The following is an 18,057-nucleotide window of genomic DNA, read 5'->3' on the forward strand; positions in this document are numbered from 1 at the left end:
CACACGGGTTCCTTCAGAGCGCATGTGCTGATAACGTCAAACGGTGCAAGTTTAGTAGATATCTACAGTACCTATAGGTAAGCTTTATTATAGGCTTACCTTTAGATACAAACACTACTTGGGGGTTTACAACCACTTTAAGGGGTATGCTGATGGACACATTTTGCTGTGCCCATCAGTGTGCCCCTTAACATAAAATAGGGGGCAGCAAACAATGACTGCACTTAAGATTGAGATAGGAGAAAAAAAGCACTATAGCACTCTGACAATTAGTTAGCATTTTGATCCCTTTCAATGTCTCCTGCAACCATCACACACAGCAGACATAGCAGGCACCAGATGTAGGGTTTACACAGGTTCAGACATTGATCTCCCATCAATCAGCAGCAGTGATCACTGCTTACTACCTCCTTCACAGTGATCACTGCTTCAACATCTCTCCCCACTCAGTGATCATAGTTTTCTAATGCTGTAAAAATAGTGACCTATTCATACACTGCACCTTGTTCTGCTGTAGTCCATTCTTCCTCCTACTCCGTCCTCGCCACACATCACCTCTCTCTCTTCACACATTTCCCCTGCCTTACACAGACAGGAGGACGGGAGGCACAGTAGCTCTGAATAGAGGACGGAAGCTGCAAGCTGGTGATTGGTTGCTTGGACTGCCCTTTATCTTAGCAACCAATCACTGGCTTGTTTAGCTTCCGCCCTCCCTTCAGAACTGTCCCTGCCTCCCGCAGTTGGCTCTGTGAAGATGAAAGCGAAAGCGTGACAGCTGAGAGAAGAACAGGCATCTAAATGGCGCGACCGCTGCGGGCCGGGTGAGAGAGTGATTGGGGCCGAACCTGGCCCGCGGTCCGCCATTTAGTGATGCCTGCTCTACAGCGTCTCTGGATCACGGGTTGAGTCTAGGTTAATATCCTCAACTCCAAAAGAAAATGCCAAGGAATCCCCAGTCATGGATGTTTAGAGAGGGATAAACCAAGGAACAACATAGCGGGATACCGTAGAGGCAATTTATTGAAGGATAAAGAAATACACTTACAGAGTTTCCAATGGTAAGAAGCATTCAGTTAAGGTCTGGCACTCATGATACTCCCAACACGTTTCATTAAAATGAACATCCTCATAGGAATTAGCCTAGTGCCTGAATCAACATACCTTATATTTATAGTGTTGTGTACAAGAAAACAGCTGCTGAAGTTGTGATTAGTAGCACACCGAGCCATTCCAACATGGCGCCGACGTGCGGATCAAGCCTCTGTATGAGTCTCCAATTGGAAGCCGCCACGTCAGCAAGAGGTGGGCTAGCGTCTGATTCATGCCTCACTCTCAGCAAGGCTAGAACTTCCGCCTATGCGTCATCAAGGACGGCGCTGGAACTCGCACTCCCGCGTCATCAAAGATGGCGCAGGCAACCAATTCAAGCCTCGATCTAAAAAAAAGGAAGTCAGAACGTCTTCCCGAAGACAAATAGAAATAAACACAATGTCTGCACACTGTTTTCATTTATGTTATAGCATATACAAATACGAAAAAATGTAAGTGCAGAGATAAATTAAAATTCAGAGAGAGCCCAGCTAAAATAAGGCGATCTCCTCTGTGAAAAAATAAAAAGATTTAAAAATGTAAAATATAATATAAACATTAGCTCATATTATAAGCATTATAAAAATGGAAAATGAGGAACGGAACATAAAAAAACAAAATTAAAATAATCAGTATTGCACTGATGATTAGTGATAGAGAGCAATCGACAAGTAATGAAGGGCATAAATTAATTAAAAGTGCATATAAAAGGGACTATATATATCACAAATAATGGCTAAATTGGAAAAATTTAAAATTCTAAAAATATTAATAAAAGAAATATTCAAATAGAGAAAAAAGCATAAAAAGAAGGAATTAAATCCACAACATAGAAGAGGGAAGGAGAGAATGGAGAGGACATCAATGACCCTCTTGAAGTGTTGATGAAGGCATTGATGTCCCAGTCAACATTCAACCCGTACGGGACATATGTTTGCAAGGTGTATATCCAGTAAGTCTCTAAACGGGAGACTTGGATAGTGTTTAGGAACACTGTGGTTGGTCTTTCCCAGGGTGATATTAGAAATGTGTATGTGTACATTTCTAATATCACCCTGGAAAAGACCAACCACAGTGTTCCTAAACACTATTCCATCACAACAAAGACCCCAAAGGTACTCTTTTTTTTTTTTTCAAATCATAGATAATTTTACTGTCCCATGGAGGGGAGGTTCCGGTAAATGGGGAGTGTCTCGTTTAGAGACTTACTGGATATACACCTTGCAGACATATGTCCCGTACGGTTTGAATGTTGACTGGGACATCAATACCTTCATCAACACCTTCATCAATCAGCATAGGAGGAAGTTCTAGCCTTGCTGAGAGTGAGGCGTGAATTAGACGCTAGCGCCACCTCTTGCTGACGTGGCGGCTTCCAATTGGAGACTCATACAGAGGCTTGATCCGCACGCCGGTGCCATGTTGGAATGGCACGGTGTGCTACTAAACACAACTTCAGTAGCTGTTTTCTTGTACACAACACTATAAATATAAGGTATGTTGATTCAGGCACTAGGCTAATTCCTATGAGGATGTTAATTTTAATGAAACGCGTTAGAAGTATCATGAGTGCCAGACCCTAAAGAGGAAGTAAACCCTCCTCTGTAACTTGTACCTATAGGTAAGCCTATGATAAGGCTTACCTATAGGTACTGTAAATATCTCCTAAACATGTACCGTTTAGGAGATATTTACGTTCCATGCAGCCAGTGACGTCACTGGCGCATGCGCTCTGAAGGAACGGCCGCTGGTGCCGTTCCTTCAGAGCCCCGTGCTGTGACCATAGGCTCCCGCGCCAGAGTGACCTCACCGCGGCTCCGGCCAATCAGATGGCCGGATGCCGTGATCCCAGAAAACGGGCGACTGGACATGTCGCCCATCATACAGGTAAGCGGACAGCACGGCGGGGGCTCGTTCTAAGGTAAGTATTTCATAATGAGCTAGTATGCGATGCATACTAGCTCATTATGTGTTTCTCTTTTAGGTTGCCAAAAAATATATATATATATTTTTATGGGTTTACAGCCTCTTTAACTGAATGCTTCTTACCATTGGAAACTCTGTAAGTGTATTTCTTTAAACAAGCAAAAATCTTTTTTTAATATAAGTGTATTTCTTTACTCTTCAATAAATTGCCTCTACGGTATCACGCTATGTTGTTTCTTGGTTTATCCCTCTCTATACATCCATGACTGGGGATTCCTTGGCATTTCCTTTTTGGAGTTATTTGAGGATACTCACCTAGACTCAACCCGTGATCCAGAGACGCTGTGGAGGTTCCCATCATCCAGTGCCGTGGACATCTTTACATTCAGCTTGTATGACCCATTTTCTGTACAGCAATTTGGGTCCATACCATCTGGTGAGCACATTTGAGTTCTTCATGGTGTGGGACCTGTCATTTCTTCAAGTCACTATTTTTCGTGTGGATTTATTGGATTTTTCATCACTTACACATCTTTGGACTTTCTTTTCCAAAAATATTTATGACTTTTTTAGTTTTTCACTTCTGGATTAAATATCTCATTTAATGTGTATGGCATTTATTTGTGCACATTTCTGTATTATTTATTTTGGGCTGCACTATATATATGCTTTATATTTTGCTTTCCCAAGTTCCTCCTTTCACCCTTCATCAACAAGTTCATTTGATTTTAAAATAAAACATCTCTGTTTTAATTACATTCTTTATATTCTCTATTTGTTGCGGGTAGATTGTGGCTGGCGGGAGGGGCTCTACATATTGTAGCTTTCTGAACACAGCAGATTGCCCCATGTAAAACCCACATGTGAAGCTGAGCCTCGATGATTAAAATAACTAACATCCAGTAAATGAAAGGGATGGTTCAGGGATAGTAATGGGCCATACACACTATAAGATTTTCTGAAGACTTTTTCCTTTAGATTTACCAAAACCATATAATAGGAGGTCAAACCTAAACACTTTCAATTTGTATGCAATCTGGCAGGCCCGTGCACTACATAGAAAAGGCAAATCTGAAGGAAATCTAACCTCAAAAGTTGGATAGTGTGTATCCAGCTTAAAGAGGTTGTAAACTCGGTTCCATTTTTTTTTTTTTTTTTTTAACAAGCTGAAAGAGACATAATGAGCTAGTATGCATCGCATACTAGCTCATTATGAAATACTTCCCTTAGAACGAGTCCTCGCCGTGCCACCCGCTTACCTCTATGACGGGCGACATGTCCAGTCGCCCGTCTTCCGGGATCGCGGCATCCGGCCATCTGATTGGCCGGAGCTGCGGTGACGTCACTCCTGCGCACGCACGCGGGAGCCGACGGTCACAGCACGGGGCTCTGAAGGAATGGCACCAGCGGCCGTTCCTTCAGAGCGCATGCACCAGGGACGTCACTGGCTCCATGTAAGGTAAATATCTCCTAAACGGTACATGTTTAGGAGATATTTACAGTACCTATAGGTAAGCCTTATCATAGGCTTACCTATAGGTAAAAGTGTCAGAGGAGGGTTTACTTCCTCCTTTAAGGCTGGGGAGGAAAGAGCTAGATGATGCTAGTGCCTCCAGGTGGGCTCTATCTGACTGCTGCATAGGAAATGAGGTGGGATTCATCTGAATGCACACTGTAAGCTTCTCATAGTGTGCAGTGAAATCAAAGTAAGCAATTTGAGTACAGGAGAGGATGGGTTTCCAGACCTGCTTGTATCCATCATACTAAACACAGAAGCCTTTCACTGCTTTGTCTTTGTATTGCAGTATTTGAGCAGTAATCGGTGTGCAGGATTTGTGGATATTTCAGCTGTAGCTGCTGATCTGCAGAAGACATACAGGTATCTATCCTCAACATTTTATATACTTGTCTCCTTACCAAACAAAATCGGATACAGACTTCTTTATGGCTGGTTTATATCAACAGATCAGGTTACTCTTGGCAATAATTTGTTCATACCCTTTAATTCAAAACTCATCATATAAAAAGTGCATTTTTGTTTTTTTAAACGAGTAAGGGGTAAAGATAAAAGCCAAAACTTTTTACATTTTATTTTAATTTTGGATAGAGTAGGGGAGGATTAAACTGTAACTCCACTTTTGTTGAGAAAAAAACATTCCCCCCTGGATGATCTCTGTACATTACAAGGATTTTAACAAACTTTGTTGCAGATTCCTACCTTTTTAGTATTCTGAAGAAATCATTGTTTGTTCCTCTGTGCTGAGTGGGTCAAATAGGAGTGGTTTCAAGATTATCAGCTGTGGCAATAGCATGACTCTAATAAGGAAAGCTGCTGGGTCTGCATCCCTTTAGACGGGTTCCTATTGGGATTATCTCCCCAAAAATGACATTTTTGTTGCAGGGGATGCCAGAAATCTGACTTGTATCTTAGGCAGACTTCTGGGAAAATCGGTGAGCCAATCACACAAGCAGGAAATGTTTCTGGGGTGTGGTCAGTACACATTCTGTGTACAGAACACCTCCAGGTAGCCATATTGCATTGCATTTTCAGAAAATTATAACCGCTGCAGATTGAAAAGGAAAGATCATTTTTAATCAACTATGATATGATTTCTGTCGCAATTGTATACGCTATAATTTTTTTTTTTTTTCCCACAAAAGTGGAGTTACCCTTTAACCACTTTACCTCTGCTCACAGTAATATTACTGCGGCAGAGTGGCTCGTTATCGTCTGACGACGTAGTACTATGTCGTCAGACACTCCCCCTTCTGGGCGGCGCTTGCGCGCCGCCGGAGGCTCGCTCCCGCTGTTTTCATTCACAGCGGGAGTCGGGCCAGGGGAGGAGCAGCGGCGATCGCCGCTGCTCTTACCCGATCGTCGGGGATCGAGTCTGGAGATCCGCCCGCTGTGTGTAAACACAGCGGGCGGATCTCCATAGTGACAGGGAGTGACAGATCGGACTGTTCAGCATAGCTGGACATCCGATCTGTCCATGACTCACTCAGTCACCTCCCCCCCTACACGTCAGTAAGCACCAGGCATACATTAACCCCTCCCTCTCCAATAAAATTAACCCCTTCCCTGCCAGTGTCATTTTTACAGTAACAGTGCATATATATAGCACTGATTACTGCAGTAATGTCACTGGTACCCCCAAAAGTGTCAAAAATGTCAGTCAAGGGTCCGATCTGTCCGCCGCAATGTCGCAGTCCCGCAAAAAAAATCGCAGATCGCCGCCATTACGCGTTAAAAAAAAACACCAAAAATGACAGAAATCTTTCCCTTTGTTAGTAAACGCAATAACTTTTGCGCAAACCAATCAAAATACGCTTATTGCGATTTTTTTTTTTACCAAACATATGTAGCATAAAACAAATTGGCCAAAAATTTAAAAAAAAATTGGTTTTTACATCTTTTTTGGGGGGAATTTCATATAAAAAAATGTTAAAAATATTGTTATTTTTTCAAAATAAACGCTCTTTTTTTGTTTATAGCGCAAAAAGTAAAAATCGCACAGGTGATCAAATACCACCAAAAGAAAGCTCTGTTTGTGGGAAAAAAAGGACGTAAATTTCGTTTGGGTACGGCGTCGCACGACCGCGCAATTGTCAGTTGAAGTCGCACAGCGCCGAATCACAAAAAGTGGCCTGGACGGAAGACAGCAAAATCCTCCGGTGGTAAAGTGGTTAACGCAGTATTAAACCCAAAACAAATATTTTATTATATTGCAGCTTACCAATTCTTAGATGTAATGGCTGCATTCGTTTTTGGTGATCTGGCACAAAGTCTGTTTTTCAAAAGAACAAGCTGTTCTGCAGATGTATTGGTTTACGGGAGGAGACAAAATATTTACCACTGACAGTGGTGCTTACAATGATCCGCTTTTGTTTATGTAAAACCTTTTATCCTAGAGATGCACCGATTTATTTGCCAGAAATCTGGTTATCGGCGTTTTGCCGGTAATAGCATGCTGCGTCCCGTTGACTTCAGTGCAAAATTGGAATTTTCATTTCGGTGCATCACTACTTTATCCCAAATAGAAGAACAAAATGCTGTAAATGCTTATAAGTGTGAGCTGGAGTTTGACTTTGATTCATTACTGTAGCTAAATCTGCTAGTCCATCTAATAGTCCCCTTTCCCCAGACTGATAATGCTGCTGTTTAAAGATGCCCCTGTGCTCCTTCATCCAGGGTGGGGGCTCTCCAATACAATAGGAAATCGCATCTAAAGGGATGCAGGCCCAGCAATTTTCCTCTTTAGAGCTTTGCAGGTGCTGCAGCTGGTTGATATTTATGAAACCACTCCCATTAGATCCACTTTTGCACATGGACAGAGAAAAACACACAGGGTTTTCCTCAGAATAATAAAAGGTAGGAATCTGCATCAAAGTTTGTCAAAATCCTTGTACAGGCGGTCCCTGGGTTACAAACAAGATAGGGACTGTAGGTTTGTTCTGAAGTCGGAACAGGTACATTTTTTAAGTGTAGCTCCAGCCAAAAGAATATTTTTTAAGTTTTTTTGGATAGCATAGGGAAGGGTTAACACCCCTGTACCATTTGTTTTTTTTCTTTTTTTTTGCTGTCTGTACCCCTGTTTAGAAGATTTTACCTCACTTTCTGTCCCTATGATAACTGGATTTTGTAAATTTTGGGTTGTTGTGGAAACAAGGATTGGTGATAAAGCTTCAGAGGAGACATCTTTTTCCCATGAGAACTCTTACAGGATGAATTTCCCTTCCTAGGGGTAGATTTCCCCTCACCTCCTGTTGTCTCCCACTGTTTGTAAGTAGGAATCGCTTGTAAGTCAGATGTTTGTGACCCGGGGACCGCCTGTAATGTACATAGATCACCCAGTGAGAAAAGTTTTTTTTTTCTCAACAAAAGTGGAGTTACTCTTTAACCACTTCAGCTCTGGAAGGCTTACCCCGCTTCATGACCAGGCCATTTTTTGCGATTCAGAACTGCGTTGCTTTAACTGACAATAGCGCGGTTGTGCTATGCTGTACCCAAATAAAATTGATGTCCTTTTTTTTCCCCCACAAATAGAGCTTTCTTTTGGTAGTATTTGATCACCTCTGCCGTTTGAATTTTTTGCGCTATAAACAGAAAAAAAAAAAAAAACAATCCAAATAAGCGTTTTTTGTTTGTTTATTGTAGTAATGGTGGTGATCAGCGACTTATAGCAGGACTGCTGCAGACAAATCGGAAAATAAGTGACACTTTTTTAGGGACCAGTGATACTAATATAGTGATCAGTGCTAAAAAAAAAATGCACTGTCACTGTACTAATGACACTGGCACGGAAGGGGTTAACGGGCAATCAAAGGGTTAAATGTGTTCCCAGGGAGTGCATGCTAACTGTGTGGGAAGAATACAAGTGGTTGGGTCTATGTAAGAGTCTAGAGGTCAGATTGCCCTCATCCCTGCATTGAACAATTGGCAGAAAGGAGATACCCCCTAAGGCTCCGTTTCCACTATTGCGGCTACAAAGTCGCGCTACTTCTAGCGCGACTTTGTAGTGTGACTTGTTTGCGGCTACTTCTGGGGACTTCAGTGCGACTTGTCCCTCATTATTAAAGGAAGTCGCACCGAAGTCGGCCTAAAAGTAGTGCAAAAACTATTTTTCAAGTCGCAGCAGTTAGAACGGGCCAAATTGAAATTAATGGCTTTTGACTTGCTGTGCGACTTGACATGTGTCAAGTCGCAATAGTGGAAACGGAGCCTAAGTGGGACTATAACGGGCAGCCACTCATGTGAGTAAAATTTAACAGTTTTTATTGGTACAAATAGTAAAGATATAAAGAAAAACAAATGAATATATACATATTATAACTGTGTGGGGGATGCTTTAACTGTGGGAAGACAGAGATCCATGTTCCTGGTTTCTATCTTCCCTAATAACAGAACGGCAATCTGCCTTGTTTATCTAGGCAGACCGCCATTCTGCCTCTCTCGGGAATGATTGGCGGGTCCCGGCGGACATCAGGTCCACTGGACCCACTGATTGGCTGCTGCTGTGTCCGATTAAAGCGGGAGCAGGTTGCTGGCAGCGTGCGTGCCCCAGACCTGGAAGTTCAGAATCGCATACCTGTATGTGATTCTGCTCAGAGAAGCCGTCGCCCTGCAATAAATGTATGTGGGGCAGTCGGCAAGGGGTTTAAAGTGATTGTAAAGTCTCAATTAAAAAAAAACATGTTATACTTACCTCTGTGCTGTTGCTTTTGCACAGTATAGCCTGGATCCTCCTCTTCTCGGGTTCCTCGTTGCTGCTCTGGCTCCTCCCTCCTATCAAGTGCCCCCACAGCAAGCAGCTTGCTATGGGGGCACCCAAGTCGAGCTGCAGCTCCATGTGTCTATTCAGACACGGAGCTGCCGTTTGGCCCCGCCCCCTCTCTCTCCTGATTGGCTTCCTGACTTTGATAGCCGCGGGAGCCAATGGCGCCGTGGCTGTATCTCAGGCAATCCGGAGGGAGAGTGCCAGGATGGCCAAGGGATTTGTGGACATCGCTGGACAGAGAGGGGGCACAGGTAAGTATTAGGGGGTGCTGGGGGGAACTGCTATGCACAAGAGGCTTTTTATTAGAATGCATTAAGATAAAAAAAACCTTCCTGACTTTACAACTCCTTTAAGAAAAGGCCTTTTCTGGCACTTTTTGTTCAGATGTAACGATTTTAATTTTTTTGCTAGAAAATTATTTAGAACCCCCAAATATATATATATATATATATATATATATATATATATATATATATATATATATATATTTTTTTTTTTTTTTTTTTAAAGCAGAGACCCTAGAGAACAAAATGTCAGTCAATATGTAATTTTTTTATGTCACAAAAGTTGGCAGAGAGGGGGTGGGGGGGGGTTGGGGGAGGACATACCCTCCTGCTGATTGTAAAAGTATTCCCGGGCTAGTAAGCTATTGGGATTGCTTTTTCCAAGAGCGCCGACCCTAAAAAAAACGATAACTGGGTGATGTCTGCTGGTATAACTACCCAAAGTCCATCGACGGATGGGTACGTCATTGGTATGGAAGTGGTTAAACAGACCAATGTTACTGCATGCACAGTTATTATATAGCCTTCTCTGTGTGTTGCTAAGTAATGCCGTTGCTCCCTGCTTGGCATGATCAGTAGGCTTTGAGTACCAGAGTTAAAGTATAACTAAAGCATAACTGGCACAGGGATTCATAGCCCTGGCCTCACAGCTGCATCCTGGGAAGGCTACATTACCAATGTTATCCTGGAAAATCTCATCTGTAAACTGAGAGATCTCGTGAGACTTTGTGAAATCTTACATAGTCTCAGGAAAGGGCATTTTTTTCCTGTGAGGTTTCCTAAAATCTCACAGGAAGAGGCATTTTTCTCCCACATGATGTTCACTGTCAGATGTTTCGGGAAGTAAAGGAGAAAAAATGAAAATTTTTACTTTGGAACATTGTGCCACCCCAATGCCAGTAATCTGCTTTTCTGGAACACTGATTGCGGAGTCTTGTGAACGTGTATTGATGGTAAAACTTGTTCATGTTTTATATTTAGTGCCGAGTATGGAAGAAGAAAGCGGAATGCCTTCAGAATCCAGGTAGAGAAAGGTGAGACTTTTTGAGTAATGAGAGTAAAATGTTATTTTCACGTGTTTGATTTTTATATCATTAGTTATTGATAGCACCGGTTCTGCTTGCTTTCAGTGTTCAAAGTTATCTGCGAGGAGAACGAGGATATTGAGGACCTGGAAGATGAACATTTGGCAAAGCGGGCAAAGAGAAGAGCCGATGGGTACGTTCCATTCTTTACAATAGAATGCTTATGGAGGAAGTCCCGACATTGTAAGCCCGCGCTGTAGCCGTCTTTCAGCTATAGCGTAGGCCGGAAATGTGGTTAAAGCTGAATTCCAGCCTTACGCTCAGTCCTGCACAATTGTACCGGCTCCTCTCCTGTACTGAAACCACTCACTCTGATTTTACTGCACACTGTGAGCTTCTCTCCTTCGGACTCGGCTGATCATAGATCGGGGTAAAGGGGCAATCACAGCAGCCCTTTAGCACGTGATCAGCTGTCAGCCATTGACAGCTGATCACAGGATGTTAACACAAGCTGGTTATCGGCTTTTCTGTCCTCACGCTGACAACATAAAGGGTCAATGGTCCTATAAGTGCCCACCAGTGATGCTAATCAGTGCCTATCAGTGCAGCCCCATTAGTGAAGGAGAAAAATTACCTGTTTGCAAAATTCTGTAACAAACTATGAAAAAAAGTTTTTTTTTTTCTTTTTTAAATATTTTCAGTCATTTTTTGTTTAGCAAAAAATAAAAAACCCAGTGTTGATTAAATACCACCAAAAGAAAGCTCTATTTGTGTAAAAATAAATAAATACATTTCATTAGGTACAGTGTTGCATGACCGTGCAATTGTCATTCAAAGTGTGACAGCACTGAAAACTGAAAAATGGCCTGGGCAGGAAAGAGGTAAAAGTGCTCAGTAGACAAGTAGTTCTTCTCCCCACCCAGGACACAGGCAGCATTGTAAAGCTGCTAAGGGTTCTTGCCCTTCCACATAATATCCAACACTAACTAAAACATGTTTTAGCTTCACATGTAGTTGAAAGCTGAACTCCAGGCAACCAGCTAAATACCAATTAAAATGCATTTTTATGTTACTTAAAAAAAAAAAAAAAGTTGAAATTTTTGTCCAGCTCCACATCAGATGGCACGGCCATGTTTATGAATTGGGTTTTCTGTGCTGCAGTTAAGCTCTTAATTCTGGTCACCTCCCCACCCCTGGCCTTTGGCTGGCAAAGCAGCAGTATGCACATATCTCTCCTCCTGCTTCCTTACAGCAAAACAAGCAGAAAAACATGAGCAGAGCCTAGGAATAGATTTAGGCATTAAGGGAGCAGCTTTGCAACCCACTCAGAGCTCCTCTCTAGATGACAGTCAGCCAAACAATATCAGTGGTAGGATGTGGTGTGGGTGAAATGCAAATTTTGTGGTAATAAAAGATGTCAATCGACAGAACAGTATATTCATAGAGAGGCAAATGCTTCCTTTTCAAGTTTTAAAATGTAAATGCACCAAACAGTAATGTAAATCTAAATCAGCTGTGTAAGGGAAAAAACACACTCCTGTGATATATTAAAAGAGGATTTTATTCAGGGCAAATGGATCGGTTCTATTAGGCCTCTTGCACACTACAGCTTGAAAAAGCTCAGTACAGCATTTTTTTTAACTGATCATTGTTTACAATGTGCATTTACACACAGGTAGGTGCATCAACAAGAGCTGTGTATTCTCGAGTTAAAAAAAAAACAGAAAAATCTGCATTCCCGGTCAGTATTTTGTGCCGGTACGCACAAACGCACACAAATACACGCATATGAGCATAATCATGAATACGTTTTTCCCTAGGAATGTATTGTGCACGTGAATGTGTGAACACGCATATATGTACAAATACACACTAAACACTCACCAGAAATTACGTTTAAAAAAGCCGATGCTCAAACATCAGTACCATGTGCAAGAAGCCTTACTAACCCTCCAATCACTAATATTCTCCTTCCCCTCTGGACCCTCAATGCCCCCTTTTGTTGTAACTAAGGGTCTAGACCTTGTGTAAACTTCATATTGTTCGGGGTTAAAGTGACACAAGACTCTGGCTTAAAAAAATATATAATATTCACGTGTGTATTCTTAAAGTGGTTGTAAACGTTATTTTTTTTTTAAATCACAAACGTGCCAATACTTACCTGCCTGTGCAATGGTTTTGCACAGAGCAGCCCCGATCCTCTTCTTTTGGGGTCCCCCGGCAGTGCTCCAGGCCCCTCCTCTTCATTGGTTTACCCCACAGAAAGCTGATTTCCATGGGGGCACCCGTGCGGGCTCGCTCCCGAGTCCTGCTGCTGCATCCCGTGTCACAGCTTTTGATTGACGGCAGCGGAAGCCAATGGCTCCTGCTGCTATCGATGTGTCCAATGAGGAGAGTGACAGCAGCTGGAGCAGGATCTGGCTCAGTTAACAAAAAGGGGGGGGCTCTGGGGGGGGGGGGAAGCTGCAGCACAGAAGGTTTTTCACCCTAATGCATAGAATGCATTAAGGTGAAAAACCTTGAGGCTTCACAACCATTTTAACTCAGAAACATACCCCCCTCTACTACTCTCAGCCTCCTCCAAGTCTCCAAATTCCTTTTTGTTTTGTTGCTGTGATTCAGCTTCCTGTTAGAGGGTGGCTACGTTCATCCTCTATGGTCTTAATGTATTTAGGTACATAGTCACCCTCTCTTGCTCCGTCCTAAGATGGACTGTGGGATTGGTAGTTGGCATAGAGCATAGTACATAACTGTAACTAACCTGCACTGCTCATTCCAAACAAATAGAAGTGAGTAGGGAGTGGGAGAGGTTTTTGAACTCATAGGACATTAAAAGGAAGCAGAAAAACCCAATAAGAATGCGAGAGTACCCTGGCCTGGCATGCGCACTTCTTTTTCAGTGCCCCCCATCTTCCCCTGGAATCATCTTGGACCCCCTCATTGGACTCTCAGTCCTTTTATGTCCCCCACCGCCAGGGAACCTGCACATGGACTCTAAATCTCGCCGCCGATGACTACATACGTGACCTGCAACATATAAGGAGGAAAAAACTTGTCATTTCAGGAATCTGATAAGGAAACTGACACTTGAAAAAATCCTTGCTATTGAAACATCACCAGATGCACCTCCCAAACCTAGAGAAGAGAACCAAAAACACGGATTAATTCATCCTATTTAGGGACAATACTCTGCCAACTTCTGACAACCAGCAAAACGACTTCTGGTCAGGAAATCCTTACGCAATAAATTAATTAAGCTGACTCTACCAACCTACAACACCCCCTACCCTGTGACCTTCAACATAACAAGTACATCCTCTTAACCAGAAGTGTCAACACTTCTATTACAAGAGACACGTGCAGCCTCCTTTCAGGCATCCTCGCTGGGGCCACTTTGGCGAAGATCTACACCCCCAGGGACTTAGGGGTGCATACGTCGGCACTAAGCACAGCGGAACCCCTCTCTTTTCTCTTACTTTTATCAGCAGTGACTCTCTTGTCACATTTCAAGCAACCTACAGGAAATCAAAAAAACCTCCCCACTTCCCAGACCCCTGAAGAAAGGCCTGCGTGCCTGAAACGCGTCGGGTGGGAGGATTTCCTTCAAGAAACCAACATATACCTTTGAGTATATGCACCATCATTTTTTTTCAACCATATATAGATTATTTGTGTTACCACATTATTTGTATTCTCCTTATCATTTATGTAATATCTCAGATTCATTGAGATCTATTTTTAACTTGTTGTTAATAATAAAAATATTTTTACTTTTATACATCTGTGGAAGTGTGCTTGCCGTTAAAGTCCCAAACCCTAGGGGGACCCTCCATTTTTTGTCTATTCAGTCCAGGGATGTTGGCAAACCACTTCCAAGTTTCCACATAGCTGGGGTATATCTCTTTGAACCTAAATCTCCCCCTGTACTCAGTATTTCCCCGGTCCCTCTCTCTCCCCTCTGTTGGTGTATATTGTGTCCCATACACACACATATATATATATACACACTATTATCTGCTGCTGTAGTAATATTGTCTGCATAACCTATGAGCGCCAACATCCCCATATGCTGTTTATGTTCTCTACTAAAGGCTCTTTGGTGGTTGACTTTAAGGCAGAGCTGACCAGTCAACAGCCCTACCAGGGTGGGCATCCTGTTTTTTGGCCAAGCCCATCTGAGATAGGGGTGTATTTACTTATTGTACTACACTTTTTGTGTGTGTTTAAAGTGGTAGTAAAGCTTACGTTGTTTACTTGTACCTACAGGTAAGCCTAAACTAAGGCTTACCTGTAGGTACAGTAAATTTTCCTAAACGTGCATAGTTTAGGAGATATTTACTATAGTAGCGGTCGGTGATGTCACGAGCGCATGCGCACTGCGCTCTCAATGGATGAGGTGCTGTCCGTTGAGGGAGTCGTGCCACAAGAACGACGTCCTTGTGGCTGGGCGATTCTCAAACTGCCAAGCCCACAAACCCAGAAGAAAGACCAGGCGAAGATGGAATTCCTGTCAGCGGTGACAACACACTGCTGGAGGGCTTCTTCTAAGATAAAGCACAAAAGAGAAACACATTACCAGTCCCTGCGCAGATCCTGGAGATTAGTTCTCAAGCTGGGTAACCTAGTAGTATGGCCAGTGGTGAAACACATAAGAAGAAGCGTGGCAGCTCTCTTAACCCTCCATGGGATATGAGGCAGAGAAACTATGCAGAAAACAAAAAAAAAACAGAGCGCACACCGCCCTAGTGTAACACCATTTAATGAAAATAATAGAAGCCAAAAAAACAGGTACTCACAAACATATATAGTGTCATGCATGAAAATTAAATCCCCCGATCTGATGTGTACAGGGTACTCTCCTCCTTGCTTCAGCGGCTCAGCTGTTCGTCCCGCACTGATGAGTAGGTAACGTCCGGCTAAGCCAACCGCCTCAGAAGACTCAGGGTGACTCAATGTGGTGCGCCTGCGCACGGTCCAGCAGCCGCCGCCGCACACTCTCCAAGAGCCGAATGCTGTAGCCGACGATGTGGTTACGCAGAGGAGAGATCCCCGATCAGGACCAAGGACAAGACATTCATGGGGTTGCTTAGGACAACGTTTCAGAGGCGTCTCAACACCCCAAAAATCTTTTGCCCATATATATATATATATATATATATATATATAACTATATAGCGGCTCCTCCCCTCACCGTTTCTTAAAGGGACATGACAATAAAGAGCCTATAATCAAGGGCAATCATATCAAAACATTAATATATATCCATAAATTGTACAATTTTGATAAAAGTTGATAAAAATGAATAAATTCATAATACAATAAATACTATAAAAATATATATATATATAAAAACTACATGACACTGTGGAAAACAAAACAAAAATATCAAATGACGCCCACAGGGTTAATGTTAATGTAGGAAGGGAAGTATCACAGCAGGTTAAGAAGACAGTGTGGTTGAAGGCAGAGAAGTCGGGACTCACAGTGAGTAGAAGAACACAGCCTGACATCCGTCCCCTGACATGTTCAGTCTGCCCTGGAGATAGTTCTCCTGACTGAGCGGTGAGTGCCGTGAGCAGCGGCACAGCGAACCAATCACACGTGCCTGCACACATGATTGGTTCGTTGTGCCCCTGCTCACGGTGTCCTGCCGAAAGTTTCAACCTGCCGAAAGTTTCAACCCTCGTCACTTCCGCTCGAGATAGTGGTAAGTTAACAAAACTTACCACTATCTCAAGTGAAAGTAACAAAACAAAAATATCAAATGACGCCCACCAACCCAAATATACCGTACATGTGCGCATGTGTATCTCAACACGCGTCCGCATGGATTTACTGGGTGCGTATAAAAGGTCACACATGTATATATACTAACTTTGAAAACCATAGAAAAATTCTAAGAGAAGTCTTTTATAATGTGCTAGTATGCAATGCATACTAGCACATTATGCTATTATTTTGCAGGCGACTTTTTTTTTTTTCAGTTTGCTACCGCTTTTGGTGTAATTTTTTCTTTTTTCCTAATAATTTTGCCCCAGATATTCAGATCTTTCACCTGTGCTGTCTTTGGAATTCTTTCCATAGTCACATTGTTCTCCGTTTTCATCTATTATTTTTGTAGTCCTCATTTTGTGTTTTTTTTTTTGTTCTGTATTGTACAGTTTGATTCATCTGAGAAATGTAGGTTTTTCTTTTATACAGAGATATGGAAGGATTGTCTGATGACTCGACAGATACTGATGACTATACAGAGCAGCCGGTAAGTAGAAGGACATGGAGATTATTTAGTAATATTCCTACAGAAGATGGATAGCAAATACTTAAAAACCTTTAAAATGTGAGGCTCTTTAGATAGAGCACCCCCTCTCCACTGCAGTTCACTTTTACCATTCTTCCCCTGCTGCTCCGTTTTTCTGCAAGAGTGCTGAGAAAAATAGGGTATTTCTGAGAATGGGTAGCATGTGACATCACTCCATCTTGAGAGGATAGGAATAATCTAAGTAGACGATTGCCAGGCCTGAAGTCACATTGGGGGGGAGATTATCATTAACGCGGGTGTGAATCCTAACTTATGTTTTAGATTGCTAAAGCTAACAATTGCTGTGTTTTTTATTTAAAAAAAAAAAAAACTTTAACCTGGTGTAAGCTTCCACTCTTGGCGCTTCTACAGGTGAAAAGATGGGTGAGGGTATGCAGAAAAGGGTGAGGGCGTGCAGAAAAGAGTATCCGGGCTATTCAGTGTCCACTAAAAACTAAATTATTTTACTTGGGTGGACTGACTTAACTGTCAACTCTGACCTGACTGGAAAACTTGCATAGTCACGCAGGTTTGAAGACTAGAGTTTCTAAAAATAAGTGTTTCTAGTTTGTGGAATGTAGAAGATTACCATTATTTTAAAGTATTTTACTGCCTATTCTGCCTAAATGACATGGAATTTGATTAGTCGTAATGTCCAATAAATAGTGTCCTGTTGGATAAATCAACTCACTTTCTGGCTGTATTGCCACTTATCACCATAAGAGGTCCTCCTTGCACAATGTTACACTGTCCAAACTGCATACCTTATGAGGTGTAGACCTTGCTTTAATGGGGTGCCAGAGTAATCATCCATTGTTCTACAACCAGTGGTTGGAAGCACCCCAGTATCTCTGCAGGTTTATATATTGCCTTTGTACCTTCATGAAGGGAATCTACGTGGACCTGAAACATTGATTTCTATGATGATGAAATAATAGTGAATCATACATTTGCATTTAAACAGACTGGTGCACTGGCATAGTTAGTTTTATTCAATATACATATTATGTGTAATGTGCAAATTACTGTACTAATATAATCACCTCTAGTAGTTTCAAGGAGAAAAGTCATTTTCTGAAGGCTTCTGCATACTTGAAGGCTAACGCTACCTTTTACCTCTGTATTTAGGGTGTACGTGTACACAGGTTCCCCTGAGG

General features: G+C 42.3%; 1 protein-coding gene across 1 annotated transcript in view; it reads left to right on the top strand.

The window, feature by feature from the left end:
• The window catches only part of NVL (nuclear VCP like), a 118,558-nt gene that overhangs the window by 2,843 nt on the left and 97,658 nt on the right, over positions 1–18,057 (top strand). Inside the window, exons 2-5 of the mRNA XM_082249272.1 lie at positions 4,821–4,894; positions 10,559–10,611; positions 10,708–10,795; positions 16,804–16,861. Of these exons, the coding sequence (XP_082105398.1) occupies positions 4,821–4,894; positions 10,559–10,611; positions 10,708–10,795; positions 16,804–16,861 (273 nt within the window). The remainder of the gene's footprint in view (positions 1–4,820; positions 4,895–10,558; positions 10,612–10,707; positions 10,796–16,803; positions 16,862–18,057) is intronic.

The sequence above is a fragment of the Pelophylax lessonae genome, assembly GCF_965119305.1.
Source record: "Pelophylax lessonae genome assembly, chromosome: 3".
Classification (NCBI taxonomy): Eukaryota; Metazoa; Chordata; class Amphibia; order Anura; family Ranidae; genus Pelophylax; species Pelophylax lessonae.